The 15982-nt window shown below is 51.3% G+C and overlaps 2 protein-coding genes across 8 annotated transcripts in view; one reads left to right on the forward strand and one right to left on the reverse strand.

Moving 5' to 3' along the window:
• Positions 1–4811, forward strand: part of LOC110331871 (signal transducer and activator of transcription 5A) — a 32780-nt gene extending 27969 nt beyond the window's left edge. The window contains exons 15-20 of the mRNA XM_029546142.1: positions 362–468; positions 571–701; positions 1160–1315; positions 1831–1882; positions 2169–2273; positions 3994–4811. Of these exons, the coding sequence (XP_029402002.1) occupies positions 362–468; positions 571–701; positions 1160–1315; positions 1831–1882; positions 2169–2273; positions 3994–4156 (714 nt within the window). The 3' untranslated portion in view covers positions 4157–4811. The remainder of the gene's footprint in view (positions 1–361; positions 469–570; positions 702–1159; positions 1316–1830; positions 1883–2168; positions 2274–3993) is intronic.
• Positions 4812–7075: 2264 nt separating this feature from the next.
• Positions 7076–15982, reverse strand: part of Stat3 (signal transducer and activator of transcription 3) — a 53769-nt gene continuing 44862 nt past the window's right edge. For 2 of the 7 annotated variants that reach the window (XM_021214109.2, XM_029545624.1), the window contains exons 16-24: positions 14899–14997; positions 14643–14778; positions 14016–14068; positions 13701–13795; positions 13474–13613; positions 12937–13146; positions 10183–10225; positions 9776–9888; positions 7076–9053 (exon numbers count right to left, since the gene is read on the reverse strand). In XM_021214109.2, the coding sequence (XP_021069768.1) occupies positions 8998–9053; positions 9776–9888; positions 10183–10225; positions 12937–13146; positions 13474–13613; positions 13701–13795; positions 14016–14068; positions 14643–14778; positions 14899–14997 (945 nt within the window). In that variant the 3' untranslated portion in view covers positions 7076–8997. Of the gene's footprint in view, positions 9054–9775; positions 9889–10182; positions 10226–12933; positions 13147–13473; positions 13614–13700; positions 13796–14015; positions 14069–14642; positions 14779–14898; positions 14998–15982 lie in introns of all 7 variants that reach the window. The other 5 variants (XM_021214110.2, XM_029545625.1, XM_029545627.1 and 2 more) reach the window with 3 other exon arrangements.

A 15982-nucleotide genomic window follows, 5' to 3' on the forward strand; every position in this document is an offset into this window, starting at 1 on the left:
GGAGGCAGAGGCAGGCAGATTTCTGAGTTCGAGGCCAGCCTGGTCTACAGAGTGAGTTCCAGGACAGTCAAGGCTATACAGAGAAACCCTGTCTCGAAAAAAACAAAAAAAAAAATTTTTTTTTTTGAGGCCTTTGGTGCCTCCGTTTCTCCATCTATCCATGAAATGACCTCAGTGGATCTGGCCAGCCCAGACAATTCTTCTTAGCTTCTGCCCCACTCACAGGATGGCCTCATGTGTAGAAACATGAAGACTTGAGTGTGTGGGGGGGGGGAGGGGGGTCAGTTCATGGTCTGCTGAGCAGCTGGGAGCAGGCATGGTGGGAGCTGAGGTTTCTGGGCTGCTGTGACATGGGGTGTCCTGGGGCTCACAGGAGAACTTGCCCGGCTGGAACTACACCTTCTGGCAGTGGTTCGATGGGGTGATGGAGGTGCTGAAGAAGCATCATAAGCCCCACTGGAATGATGGGTGAGGAGCGGGACCCTGGGGCCGGGAGGAGCCGGTGGGTGGAAGGCTCTGTGAATGGTGCCTGCCTACCCAGCAATGACGCCCAATGTACCACCCACCCAGGGCCATCCTAGGTTTTGTGAACAAGCAACAGGCCCATGACCTTCTCATCAACAAGCCGGATGGGACCTTCCTGCTGCGCTTCAGCGACTCGGAGATCGGGGGCATCACCATTGCTTGGAAGTTCGACTCTCGTGAGTTCCCATCTTGCCCACATTGCAACCCTCTGAGTTGTCGTCTTCCATCTCCTCACTCCAGTATCCATCACCACCCCTGTCCTTAGCTGTCTCCCACTTCCGGTAGAGGCAGGAAATGAGCTCAAAGTATGGGAGGCGTGGGAAGGGAAATGGCTCCTCTTCACATGACTTTTGGTCTCCAAGAACCAAAAAACCACTGACTCCACAGACAGCAGACACCTGGTGAGACCCTCAAGTTTCATGCAGTCCTCACCCCTTCCACGCTGTTTGCTGAGTAGAATGTTCCAGCATGAGCTCCCTTGAGTGAGAAAGCAGGAAGGCTAGGGTTGCAGTGCATGCTGGGAAAGGCTCTGAATTTTTTTTTTTTTAAAGCAGTTCTTCCTAAAATCCCATGATCCTCTGGGGCGGCGGAAGGGGTGGGGGTTGGCTTTTGGAACAAATTGCTCCTTTTGCAGCGGACCGAAACCTCTGGAATCTGAAGCCATTCACCACGCGGGATTTCTCCATTCGGTCTCTGGCCGACCGGCTGGGGGACCTGAGCTACCTTATCTATGTGTTCCCAGACCGACCCAAGGACGAGGTCTTTGCCAAGTACTACACCCCTGTACTTGGTGAGTCCTGCTTCCAGGAGGGCTGGGCGGGGCCATCTCCTTTATGGGCTTTGGGTCTCAGCGTGGAGGATTTCAGGGCACACCTGAGCCCCAGCTTGCTTCTCTCCTGAGCAGAAAGCCAAGGTCTCGATTCTACATCCACCGAGGAAGAGGCAAGGGCTGCGGGAGGAGCTGGGGACAATCCCATGAAGAGTTACTTTTCTGGCCCCCCCAACCGGCAGCTCTCAGCACTTTCCATGACCCCACAACCCGCCCCAAGTTAAATTATCTTCCCAGTTCATTGGTGGGATTTGTGTTTCGTTGAAGCCCTTTCCTTGGCAGGCGTGCAAATGGTCAGGAAAGAAACCAGGAGAGAGTATAGGATTGAAGCCGGGGATCTCAGTGGCCCTCACGCTGGATCCATTAGCAGGGGTTTATCGGAAGTCCTAGGGAAAGCGCATCCCTCAGAAAGCTCCAGGCGGTGTGGGCAGGAGGCTGATTGCACTTCCCCCTCCCCCCCCACCCCTGCCCGGCAGCGAAAGCAGTTGACGGATACGTGAAGCCACAGATCAAGCAAGTTGTCCCTGAGTAAGTGTCCAGAGCCAGCTCTGGGGCTCCCGATACCCCCTATCCTCTTCTTCCTCCAATACTGGGAAATGTGGCTTAAGCCCTTGAGAAGGAAAGATTCAACTGTCCTGGGATAGCACCCAGGACCTTAAGCCTGCAGCCTGAGTCCCAGAACCCAATGGGGACACTTGGATCAAATGACATGAAGATGCTAGAAGCCCACCNCCACNCCCCCCCCCCATCCCACCCCGATCTGTACTACTGGTCTCTCTGGACCCTGAGGCCGAGGTCTGCTTCTTTTCTGCAGGTTCGTCAATGCATCCACAGATGCTGGAGCCAGCGCCACCTACATGGACCAGGCTCCTTCCCCAGTCGTGTGCCCTCAGGCTCACTACAACATGTATCCACCCAAGTAGGTCATGGTTTTATGGGGGTCCATGGGGAGAAACTGGGGCTGGGCCTCAGGCTAGATTCTTGAGGTACAAAGGCATCCAGAGGTTCCCTGAATTTGACTCTATCCAGGCCTGGGCTGTAGCTCTGCCCAAGATATAGGAAGGTGAAGTCAGTCAGTCAGGGACATGCGCAGAGCATTTTGGAACTAGACAACCAGGGCCCCGTCCTCTTTCTGGTACAGTTTGTATGATCCTGAGAAACTTCTCAGGTGCACCTAGAGGGAACAGGTGTTCCTCCCCCCCCCACCCCGGGGTGGGGGTGGGGAATTGGGATTAGGATCAAGTGGAATGGTGATGCTGAACCTTTACATGTAAGGTTGTCAGAGGGTATAAGATGCTGCTGCTGCTCCTGCTGCTGCTGCTTCTGTTGTCATGGGTACAAGGAGGGAGCGGGAGAGTTGGTCCCTTCTAAGCGATAGTGGCCAAGGCTGGATGCCTGGGATTAGGGAGGTAGCACACTGCAGTTGGACGGCACATGGAAATCACAAAGACTTACATTCTTTTTCAAAAGTTTTAAGTTGTGTGAGTGTGTGTGTGTGTGTGTGTGTGTGTGAGAGAGAGAGAGAGAGAGNGNGNGNGNGNGNGNGNGNGTGTGTGTGTGTGTGTGNGAGAGAGAGAGAGAGAGAGAGAGAGAGAGAGAGAGATAGCTTGAGTGAATCAGTTCTCCCCTCCCACTATACGGGTTCTAGGATTGGACTCAAGTCACCAGGATTGATTTGTTGGCAAGCGTCACTGAGCCATATCACCAGCCTCTATATTATCATTTATGTATATGGTATAGATCTATGTGTCCATGTAGCTCTATGCAAGCGTGCACACGTGCGGAGGCCAGGGGTCAATGCCAGACATATTTCTCAATTACTTTCCACCTTATTTTCTGATTCTGTCTCTCACTGAATCTGAAACGTACCCATTTGCCTAGACTGGCTGGCCAGTGGGTTCCAAAGATCCCCCTATGTCTGCCTTCCCCACCCCCCCTGTGCTGGGGTTACAGACACACACTGCCACACCCAGATATTTATGTAGGTGCTGCAGATCCTGCCTCAGGTCCTCTTGCGTGTGAAGCGATCCCTTGACTCAGGCACCGCCCAGCCTCCTTTGAAAGTTCTTCCTAGCGATGTGTATTATATGGAGGGGTGAGCTTCATGATGGTATTATCATTCAAGCCCTAGGCTTCCAGTCTTAGGCTGGCCTGGAACTCACCTGTCTCTACCGTGTAAGTGAAAGCTGGGGTTAAAAGCCTGCACTACCACACCCAGCCAAGAGCTAGACTCCGATTCTAGCTGCAGGTGGCTCCAAACACGTTTCCCAGTTCCTGATTCTCACCTTAAGATGGTTTGGAGGGTTGGTGGTCAGTGGCTGAAAGCCACCATGGGGGGGTTCCGTAAAAGGATGTGGTAGCATATGTAAGTGAAGAACGTCATAGGTGACTGGCCAGTCACCTTGTCTTACAAGTGCAGGCAAGGGGGAAACACACCCCGAGATCGTGGTATGAAGCAAGAGATATGAATGGAAGTAGATTATCTTCCCCGGTCCAGCCTGGTGGGAGTTCCAGGCCAGGCTGCCATGGGTCCTGTCCTCATGAGACTCCAGTCTTTGTGAGGAGCAGCCTGAGGACTCTCTATGGGGGTTTGGAGCCATGAGACCTGCCAGTTTCTCCAACATCCCTCTCTTCGCCAGCCCCGACCCTGTCCTTGACCAAGATGGCGAGTTTGACCTGGATGAGAGCATGGATGTCGCCAGGCACGTAGAAGAACTTTTACGTCGGCCCATGGACAGTCTCGACGCCCGCCTCTCCCCACCTGCTGGCCTCTTCACCGCCGCCAGAAGCTCCCTGTCCTGAACACTGGACTCCATGCTTCTCTCGGAAAACCACCTTCAGTGTGAGGAGCCCGCGTCAGTTGTAGTTATCTCTGTTCACACCGATGGCTTTGCACATTTCACAGGGCCACCTTGCCCACACATTTCTGGGTCTGAGGCTAAAGCGGTGGTGACCTTTCTTGTTCAGACCTCAAGGGCCCCCCTGGGCCTCTCATGTAAGAGCTGAACCTATCATTGCTGACAAACCCATTTCTCCAGTGTCCTTTATCTGTCCGATGGCCATTTTGGTGAAATTCCAGAAAAGGCAGGGAGGCAGGTTTAGACAACCAAGTTGGAGTTTTCCTCCTGAGCTAGAAGCTTCGCCCAGACCAGTGTGCTCCTGTCCTCACACACGTGGGAGATTGGGGTTCATCTTTGTAACCCTTTATAACGTAGTGTATATGGGCTGCGGACTTTGTGATTGCTCAGTGTGCTTAAGCTGTTCCCTTCAACACGGCAGAGGGCCTGCCAAGCCGTCTGTTCGTGCCAGGGTGGATAGACGTGGGATTCGAGTCTAACGGCCTTGTTCACTTTTCCACCATCCCTTTTCCCCATTCGATATCCTCACCCTTCCAGATGGATTCAACCCTCTTGCTTTTTTGTTTTGTTCTGTTTTGGCTTTTTTTTTTTTTTTTGGAGACAAGGTCTCCCCATATATCCCAGGCTATCCATGAATGATCCTCCTGCCTCAGTTTCTGGGGTGCTAGGATTACAGGCATGCATGACCTCACGTGGCCTCGGCCTTTTCTTCCTTTCCTGTTTGCAGCCTTGCTTATTATATCAGAAAGGAGGGGAATACTGGGTGTCTGGGAGGGGGAGACCTGGGGCGAAAAACCTGTAGCACACAAACCCTGTACACACAGTCTGAAGGAAGGGTCGGGGGTGGGGGGACGGGAAGCACTCAGTCTGCTCCACTCTGCTGGGTGTCAGGACCTGGGACAGGCCCCGCGCTGTCGTGCCATGGGTTGTGGTCTCAGAAAGCATTTCAGCAGCTCTTCCTTGGAGGCTGTGACCGAGTGGCCAGGACGAGCCGACTAGGAGTCCTGGCTTCCAACCTCTCAGAAGGAAGCAGAGGGATGCTTTTTATATTTTGTACATAGGACTCAACATTTATGTAAACAGTGTTTTTGAATAAAGTTTCTGTTGGTTTGGTTTTTGCAAATCTACCAGTCTGTCTCCTGGTTTACTGGGCTGTGATGGATGGGCTTTTCGCTAACGCTGAAGTTGTTTGGTTCCCAGTTTTAGCTTGGAGTTACCTCTGCTCCCTCTGCTGTGATCTTAAGGGTGCTGCTGCCCTAGAGCAGTGTCAGAAAGCTAAAGAACTCTGTGTGTGTGTGTGCGCATGTGTGTGTTAGGGGCTACATGCCCAGGAAAGCAGGGGTTTAATGGCTTGGGGAAAGAAGGTGCATGCAAGAATGAAAGCAAAGCTGTAGTCCAGGCTACCCCTCCCCAGCTGCCCCCTAAGCAGTCACAGGGGACTGTGCCAGAGTGCCTGCCATCCTTCCTGTGGCCAAGGGCATTAGAGAGCCTGGACAACAGCCCTTCATCCCTGGCCTCTTCCCAGAGCCTCGCAGGTAACATCAGCCAACTGCTGCCATAGACTGACAGAGCAAAGGAAGCTGGTCAGGACAGAGAGAGACCTGACTTGCCCTAGCTGGACCTCTGGCACCTGGGTACAATTAGTCCAGGACCCAGGATTGGGACCTTGAACTTAAGAGCACACTCTAGGGCTGGAGAGATGGCTCAGCAGGTAAGAGCACTGACTGCTCTTCCAAAGGTCATGAGTTCAAATCTCAGCAACCGGCCGGGCGTGGTGGCGCACGCCTTTAATCCCAGCACTTGGGAGGCAGAGGCAGGCAGATTTCTGAGTTCGAGGCCAGCCTGGTCTACAAAGTGAGTTCCAGGACAGCCAGGGCCACACAGAGAAACCCTGTCTCGAAAAAAAAACAAAAAAACAAAACAAAACAAAAAAATAATCTCAGCAACCACCTGGTGGCTCACAACCACCTGTAACGAGGTCTGACACCCTTTTCTGGTGCATCTGAGGACAACTACAGTGTACCTGTGTATAATAATTATTCTTCGGGCCGGAGCGAGCCAAGGTCCTAAAATTCAACTCCCAACAACCACATGAAGGCTCACAACCACAGTGTACTCATATACATAAATCTTTTTTAAAAGGGGGGAAGCACACTACTGAGGATTGAGGGTTGGGGTACAAGGAACTGTAAGACCAGTTACCTCAGAGCTCCAATCATGTTTGGGGGCAGGAGCTCAGTCCACAGCCTGTCCCAGGCAGGGTCTGCCCCACCTCAGCAGTGCCAAGAGCACCGATCTCTGCTTCCATCTCTGCAGAGGCGGCGCTGGTATCTCTCACTGAGGCACCCAGTGCTGGGCTGGGCTCCAAGGTACTGAGCAGGAAGTGGAGTAGGTGGGGGGTGCTGTGAGCAGGTGCCTCGTCTGTGGCCTTTTCCTCAATTATCATTGCTGACTGCCCAGGGGCCCTGTAGCCACCAGCCAGGGAAGTGGCTGCAAGTTGTCCCCACTGATGGAACTGTAAAGAAGGTGATAATGGGCCAACTGTGGAAGGAGAGGCCTTGGTCTACACCCCAGCCCTCCCGCCCTCCATTAGGGAGCTTATCTGACTCTAGAACAAACACAGCAGCTTTGGGAGGGCAGAGGGAGGAGGCCACTCTGCCACTGTCCTGCCACTGGACTATGACCTCTGACTCCTGGGTCACCTCTTCTGGAGGATGGTAGCTGATGTAAGGTGGGAGTCTGCATCACCCCGGGAATGGCTGCTGTACCCCCTCTTGATTCTCATGTGCTCCTAGCCCGGCCCCCTCTTCCAGGAACAACCTAGGCAAACGTGGTCCCACGAGCCAGCCAGCCCCCACTGCCAGACAGTTCCTATATAATCTTTATTTCTGGAAGTTAAAGTAGTTACAGCAATATACAAAAACAAACAACAACAAAAAACAACCCACAATAATATAAATTTTTACACTAGAAAGTATACATTGGAATCTGAGTGCAGTGGCCAGGACAGAACACAAGCCACTGCACTGAAAGGCTAAGCAGTTTGCAGGCATGGCTGGGTGAGGCTGGGGCCAAGAGGGGCCAAGTGGGGCCAAGGCGAGGGGAAGTGGGCAGTTCCGGGGGCTCACTATGGGTAGTTAACCCAGGCACACAGACTTCCCAGAGCCCCTGAGGTACAACACTGGCCCCAGAGAAGCCCTCACCTTGTTCCTGGGTCCCCAGGATTGAAAGCCATAAACATGCCCAAGCCTTGCCTTCCTAAATACCCTTTCAGTTTATAAGTTCAGCTTATTGTGTAACTAAAGAACGTTGATGGGGACGGGAGAGCAGGAACTGTCTCGAAGCAGAAGGCTGGGGTGGGCAAGGCAAGCAGTTTGTCTTGGAGACAATGTCCTCACTGCCCTTAATTCAGACACTGGTTAACTGGAGGGAAACAATGCCACAGACACTGATCAGCTGAGCGAGGTGGCTTTGAGTCACTGAATCTAGCCATGCCCCTGTGTCAGGGAAGGCTTGCCTTGAACCACTCAGTGTTCAAGTAAGCTGAGTGACTGAGGCAAGCAAGTGACATGAAGGCCACAATAGGTGCAGGAACTCTGTTCCCACCTCACCTGGGAGCCCCAGTGGGGAGCAGACAGTCGCCAGTCTCAGGGGAGGCCAAGAATATACCACTCATACGAAGGGCAGACCTGGAGTTTATGTCAGCTTTTGCCCCGTGGTTACAGATACCCCTGGGAACCAAGCGCATAGAATAAGGACCATACTCCCTGAGCTTTGCTGAGGGCCTGTAGTCTGAGTCAGGTTCAAACCTGTAAGGCAATCCCTCTCGACACAAGGTCCTGAGGCAGGGATTCCCAATGGAAGCAGGACAGGGACCTTTGGACATGGGAAGGGGACATACTACCAGCAAGGTCAAGTGGGAGGCAGGCAGGTTGTCCCTAGGCCCAGTAAGGCACCCACAGGGCAGGCTGGCCCTGAAGCAGGGTCTGCAGTCTGGGTTGGGGAGGGAGCAAGACGATGGAAAGGCTTCCCAGCGCCCTTGGCCTACCTCACCCTCCAACCGACAAGCATACTGGGTAAACAAAACCCAGGGGTATCTAGGTTCTCTCTAACCTTTGTGTTTAAACCAGAGGCCAAGCCACAGCTCTCGGATCTCTTTTACAGATTTGATCTGCAACCATTTCAGGGTTTATAGAGGTGATTGGCCTGAAGACAGCTTAAAGCACCGAAGAGGCTGTTAACTGAGTCTTCTTTGATATGGAAAGACTATGCTGTTTCAGGGTGTTTTGCCCTTTAATTCTTAATTTTTTTTTTTTTAATTTAAAGAGAAACCTATGGGCTTAGTCCTAGCTTCTATGTGGATATTAGCAAGGCTGAAAGTGCAGAGCCAGGGACCCCAGCCTGGGGTATCAGCTCACAGAAAGGGGCAGCAGGGTGCCTTGGGCACCAGGAGGCACTTGTCTAACAACCAACCACGAGCTGATGAAAAGGAGGGCAGGCAGGCAGGACACGAGGTGTTCCCCTTGCTCCCTCCTGTCCTCAGCCCCCCTCCCAGACTCAGAGGTACTCTTCCCTTTACATAAAAGTACGCCACCCACACTCACTCATTTCTCTATTTTAAAAAGTGCCCAGATTGCCCAAAGATAGCAGAAGTAGGAAATTAAAAAAAAAAAAATCTGGAACCACAAAGTTAGGAGTTTCAGATGATATGGGGTTTGGCTGCTTAGGGGTGGAACACAGGGCAGGTGTCTCAGTCACATCTCTGCAGCTTCCGGTTTCAGCTCCTCACATGGGGGAGGTAGCACACTCCGAGGTCAGATCCATGTCAAACGTGAGCGACTCTGCAGAGACACACAGAGAGTGTCAGTTCAGCCACCTGACTAAAGCCAACTCACCAACCCCTATCCCTCTGTACAAGGAAGGACAGGGCTCAGGAACTACCAGTAGCCAGTCTCCTGCTCCTTCAGGCATGGGCAAGGCCAGAAAAGCCAGACTTCCTGCCCCTTACAGGAGGGCCTCAGCCCCACTCTCTCTTTCAGGGATCTGAGGCTGCCCTGGGTGTGGTAGCCTTAACCACACAACTGCCACTGAGCACCTGAGACTGGCCTAAATCAAAGGCATCAACGCCACTCCATTTCAAAGACTCAGTAGAGGGGCTGGACAGGGGAGGGCAGACAGCTCCGTGATTTCCCAGATGCTGCAGTGCCGCTGCTGCTTACCCAAGCCATCAACGTCTCCTGCAGCTTTTTACTGCCTTTACTGTGGCTACTGGGATATTGCATATGTGTGCGGCTCATTTCCACAGCAGAGCATGGCTCTAAAGCCATTTTTTATTTTGTTTTGTTTTTTCAAGACCGGTTTTCTCTGTGTAATAGAGCCCCGGCTATCCTGGACTCACTTTGTAGACCAGGCTGGCCTCAGAACTCACAGGGGTATCTGTCTGCCTCTGCCTCAGGTTTGGGCCACCACACCCAGCTCTAGAGCTGATTTCTACCAGTGTGGATGACAGGCCCTGGCTCTGTAGAGGCAAGCATCAGTGGGGCCTGACTCTCCAAACACTCACCAAACTGCCCTCCTGCTGAGGGCTCAGCACCTTCACCGTTATTTCCAAACTGCATCAATGAATCTAAAGTGCGGGGGGACATCGGCAGGTCAATGGTATTGCTGCAGGTCGTTCTGTAGGAAAGGGGGGACGGCAGGAGTGGGAAGGGCCAGGTTGACAAGACACAATGGAGGGGGGAAAAAAAAAAGAACAAACACACACACACAAGCCATCAAACTCTGGTCTCCAACAGAAAAAATAAAAACNCAAGCTTTTTAAACACACAAGGTCACTCTGAGCACTAACAAGCCCAGGAGCTGCCAGCCCTTCACGGTAACTCTCACCCCAGGTCCTCCCTATTCCTGGGGACAACTGAGGACACTAGGACACTAGAAATGAATGTGAAACTGGGAAGGGCGGCCACTTACGGTGTCACACAGATGAACTTGGTCTTCAGGTAAGGGGCAGCACCTGCAGAGGAAACCCGGGCTTTAACCGATTGTGACTTGCTTTGAGAATGTGCCAGAGGAATCCTCCTGCCTCTCCCAGACGGCGTGAGCCAACCTTACAGAGACTGCCCAGACACTGCAGTCCAGCTCATCACAGGCTGCCTGACATCCATCCACTCCTGCAGTTTGAAGTTCTGTCTCTTCCATACAATTTCCTGAGCTGCAAAGACTTCTTTCTGCAGAGACACCTGCCCCACCTCTACCTGTACCCAGCCTACTGCCAACTCTCGTGCGTCCTTCCCCACCCTGCCTGAGCCATCAACCACCTTTGTGTAGTGTTATGCTTCTCCTGTGACTTGGACACACTTGTGAATTGACTTCCCCGTTTTGTGACCAGCCCAGACACCTACAGGACTAAATGCTTAAGATGGTTAGTACTGGAGGCTCCAAAGCCACTTCCAAGCAGGAAAACATATCCCAGCCACCAGGAAGACAGGACACCAGGTCCAAGAACACGTGCAACAGCCAGGAAACCTGGCCAAGGCGCCATCTCTCTCATGTGTGGGACAGAGAGAGAGACAGGACTGGCTGTCTTCCATCTCTGCTGTTTATGTTGGAAATGTGAGGACTGAAATGTTAGGCCAAGAAATCTGGAAGCCCTGGGGGTTCAGTTAACAACGCTCACAGCGGGCCTGGGGCTGTGTGGGTAGGCTAAGAAAAGCACAGACAGAACACTGGGGCTTACACGCATCCAGTAAGACAAAGCCCTGGGAGAAGCCATTAGAAAGCACTCTTAGATGAATATGCAAGCTCATTTGTGGCCAGGAAACAGGTTAACTCAGCACAGAACCAAAGGAATTACTGAGACAACTGTGCTGACTACCGTTCTAGAAAAGTTCTCTAGAGTGAGAACTGTCACCCTAGAGAGACAGAGGGGATCAGGGAGATGGCTTGGCGCTAAAGTCATCTGTCACCAAGCCTGACGACCAGAGCATGGTAGAAGGAGAGAGCTGACACTCTCAAGGTCCTCCAACAAGGACCCCCCGCCAACACACATGCATATAAATTAGAGAGGAGGAGAGAAGAATTTCATTCTCCAGTGGCCAAGAGAGAAATATTCTTTGACCCTACCCGAGGTAGGAGTGCGGGACACAGAATGGAGATGAAAGAGAGAAGGAACATCCTGTTCCTGTCTGGGTGAACTTGTTTAAAATCCCTCCAGAGGAGCATAAGGGTACAGACTCCTGACAGACAAAGAAGACCCAGGAAGAGACTCCAGGTGAGGTATATACTATAATCCTCCCATAGCAGAGGCAGAGGATGGGGTCAAACGGGCTCATCTCCCTAAGGAGATCATCTGAACCCCCTACCCTTCCATCACCGGGCTCCGGAGCCCCCAGTGCACTCTCCCTAGGCTCACAGGCAAGCCCATCAGGCAGTGGGCTCCTTTCTCATGCCCAGGTCTTGACCCTGAGGAATGTCTCTGGGCAGCCTACAGCACGGATGGTGATGGAGGTGGATGCCTAACGAGGGACCTGGATCTTGAAAGCAAAATTAGTCAAAAGGATCAGTGCTCTGACTTCAAAGTCCTCTGAAAAGAACAAAGACTAGTGTGAGAGGGACTGATAAACAGATCTTCCAACTGAAGGCAAGGTGGAAGCAGAGATAAGGGACAGACAGGAAGTGAGAGCTGAACTCCTCCACAGAATGAAGAGAACTCAACGGCAGAACAAAGGGAAAGGAAAGTAACCGTCGACAAGCCTCAGAGCAAGGAGGCCAGCTCACACAGGGCACCTCAGAGCAAGGAGGCCGGCTCACACAGGGCACCTCAGACTCGGCACGTGCAATGATCAACAACAGTCGCAGAAAACCAGACTCCTCGCAAGCATGAGGATAGAGGCAGAATCAATGCAGCAAGTTTGAAATGGCTTCAGACCAGAAACCTCTGCTCTTTATGCTGGGACAGCCCCAGACACTAAAGACTTAACATAAGATAATTTCTATTTTTCATATAATTTATACCAGCGGTTTTCAACCTTCTGAACGCTATGATCCTTTAATACAGCTCCTCATGTTGTGGTGACCCCAACCATAACATTATTTTTGTTGCTACTTCATAGCTGTAATTTTACTACAGTTATGAATCATAATGGAAATCTCTGTTTTCCTATAGTCTTAGGCGCCCCTGTGAAAGGCTGAGAAATGCTGATTTACAGCCACATGGACTCCCACAGAGTAGATGCATCTTGTTTCTAAATGCCAAATCCACATTCCCTCCAGTTATCATCTCCTGAACGTCGACACCTCCAGCTTGATGTCAGCTCTGCCCCAGGCTGCCAACAGCCACTGCCCCAGAAAGCCTTTCTTCAGACTTCTGGCACTGCTCACTCAGGACAGCAAAGCATGCTGGACTCAAATCTGTCTCAGGCCTTCTGGAACCCACTGACTAGAGAAGCACCAGAGACCTGCCTTCATTTCTCTTTCTAGTGTTCTACTGGGGGGGGGGGAGAAGAGATACTATTTTCATCTTTAGACTTCCAAGCTCCCTGAGGCCTGATTCTGTCCTCCTCTTGAATCCTGAGTTAGTCACCCTGTCAAGGCACCCAATAAACCACTCTTTGCCATAAGAAGGAATCACCAGGCTCCACTCCCACAAGATAGTCATGTCCTTGTCTCTCCAAGGATGCGTACTTTCTCACTAAGAAGGAAGAGTCACGGAAAGTCAACAACTACCTGGGTCAGCTTCGGGGTGCTCCTGGCTCTCGGGCCTACAATACTTTCCGAATGCCTCCTCCTTGGGAATGTCAGGGTAGAGGTAGACAAGTGGAGACACCAGGATGTTGGTCGCATCCATGATCTTATAGCCCATGATGATTTCAGCAAATGACATGTTGTTCAGCTGCTGCTTGGTGTATGGCTCTACAGACTGGATCTGGGTCTTGCCTGTCACGGAACATGGAAGGAGAGATTATGCCAGTGTAGTGCTGGAGACTCTGAATGCCCTGCCCATGACTTGGAACTGAAACAATATCCAGGCGGGCTTGTAGAGATCCAGCTGGCTCATAGGCAAAAACACTTGCCACAAATGTATTAATGGGGTAGGCAAGAATTAGCCAAATGAGTGAACAGAACAAACTGGCAGGCCACCCCTTCAGGAGGCACAGGCCCTCTTTGCCCTCCAGAGGGCAGTAGTACCCAGAATATGAAGCAGCCGGGTGCTGCCAGTGGCCAGCAGGTGGAGCAAGTGAGACAGGAGGTGAGCGTTCTTACCACTGATGTCCTTTTCCACCCAAGTGAAAGTGACCCCTCCTTCTTTGCTGCTCTCGCTGAACCGCAGCAGGAAGGTGCCCGGGGGCTTTGTGCTTAGGATGGCCCGCTCCCGCTCCTTGCTGATGAAACCCATGATGTACCTGCAGCCAAGGACAACAAGTCACGGGCTTGCTGGGAGCAGGGGACTTGGTCACACAGTGTGGCCTTACTGCAGAGTTTAACCTTACCCTTCATTCCAAAGGGCCAAGATATACTTTTTCACAAGGTCGATGATATTGTCTAGCCAGACCCAGAAGGAGAAGCCCTTGCCAGCCATGTTTTCCTGGAGAAAAGAATGGGAAAGCCAAGTCCACCACCACTCAGCCCAGCCCTTTCCTGCCAGAGCCTTCTTACACCCGCAGCTTCCTCTATTCTCAGGCAGCTCCTGACAGCTGCCGGAGAAAGGGGTCCTGGGCTTTGAGTATTCGTGCCCCCCACAACCACCTTACAAATGAGCCCCCCACACCTAGCTCCTGATTGGAGGAATCAACAAGATCACTTACTTTGCAGAATTTAGCCCATGTGATCTGACACCCCGAGTAGTTCACACCAGGCCCTGGAAGAGAAAAGCAACACAATTTCAGCCTTGGCCAAAGCTATTTCTTAAGCAGAATTTACAAAAATACCATGCATTTGTTCACATGTACTTGCAGGGTGTGTGCCACAGTTGTGGGTGCATGTGTGTGCTCATGTGCACACACATGCCCACACACACCCAAGCCCAACAGCTGCCTCTAGATTAGGCCAGCACAGATGTCCTGTTGGGCCTCTGCTCATCCTTGCCTTATGTGGTCTGAGAACTGGCAACACACAGTGACAAGGCTGGCAGCTGGGGTCAGAAGGCTCTTTCTTTCTTTCTTTCTTTCTTTCTTTCTTTCTTTCTTTCTTTCTTTCTTTCTTTCTTTCTTTCTTTTTTTGGTAGGAAAACAGGTCAAAGTTACTTTCAGTCCAGATATTTTTTTAAAGGGGAGAAAAAATTTAAACTAGTGTCTATGGCATTTTAAAGAAAGAAACATGTTCTTCAAATACATTTCCCAACTTGGCCCTGGCATGGTGACATGGGGAACCCCAACTAAATGACCACCCCCACCCCCCCAGGCCAGACATATCTGAAGCTGTCAACCTCCCACCTAAGAGCTTCTCGGCCAGTGTGGTCAGCTGCTCGATGCTCAGCCCCCGCTTTGTGGTGGACGAGAACTGCCAGCTGAGCACCTCCGCCACTTGGTCCCAGGTTCCAATCGGCGGCTTAGTGAAGAAGTTCACGTTCTATTGAAAAGAACACGTTGGTTCACTTGGATGAGAGAGTGACGCTGACAGCCTGCACTGAAGGCAGAGAAGCAGCGAGGTTCAGGGATTTCAGGGAGGGGGTGGGGGTGGGAAACTTACCTTGGGGTTATTGGTCAGCATGTTATACCACAGGATTGATGCCCAAGCATTTGGCATCTGACAGATGTTGGAGATCACCACAACTGGCAAGGAGTGGGTCTGTAGAGTATGGGGAAAGGCAGCAAATGACTTAGTGGACAGCAGGGCTCTCACAGCTCCCAAACCCCGTCACCGGCATCTCAATAGGTTAGAATTAAAAAATCACACCACGGCCACGCCTCATGGCCAGTGCAGGCAGGAGCAAGGACACGGAGAGGAGAAAGACCAGCCTGCATCAGGACTGATGTCTGAACATCGTCAGTGACTTGTTCATAGTCAGTTCCTAAAAACTAACACTAGGGCTGGAGAGATGTCTCCAAACCAAAAAAAAAAAAACCAAAAAAAAAAAAAAAAAAAAAAAGCACCAAATCCCAGCAACCACATGGTGGCTCACAACTATCCATAACAAGATCTGACTCCCTCTTCTGGAGTGTCTGAAAACAGCTACAGTGTACTTATAATAAATAAATAAATAAATCTTTAAAAACAAACAAACAAACAAACAACTAACACTAACCCAAACACTAAGGTAGCCCAGGCCCTCAGCCCGACTCTCCAGAGACAGACCTGGAAGGCAACCTCCAAACAATCTGCATCTTTCCATGAAGCTGAGGTGTTAAGGTGTTAGAAATCAAACAGAAGGATGTCTGCTTTCCCAGGTCTAAACTTAATAAGATCAAGAAAGATGGAAAACAGGGACTGGAGAAATGGCCTATCAGTTAAGAACACTGACTATTCTTCCTGAGGTCCTGAGTTCAATTCCCAGCAACCACATGGTGGCTCACAACCATCTGTAATGGAATCCAATGCCCTCTTCTGGTGTGTCTGAAGAGAGTAATGGTGTACTCACATACATAAAATAAATAAATCTTTAAGGAAGGNAGGAAGGAAGGAAGGAAGGAAGGAAGGAAGGAAGGAAGGAAGGAAGGAAGGAAGGAAGGAAGGAAGAAAATAAAATCTAAATGGCGGCTACTAAGACCCACTTGCCCAAACTTCATCAAATCGATTCTAAACAATCACTAATATAGATTTTCATAACAGGTAC

The sequence above is a fragment of the Mus pahari genome, chromosome 14 (assembly GCF_900095145.1).
Source record: "Mus pahari chromosome 14, PAHARI_EIJ_v1.1, whole genome shotgun sequence".
In the NCBI taxonomy this organism is placed as follows: Eukaryota; Metazoa; Chordata; class Mammalia; order Rodentia; family Muridae; genus Mus; species Mus pahari.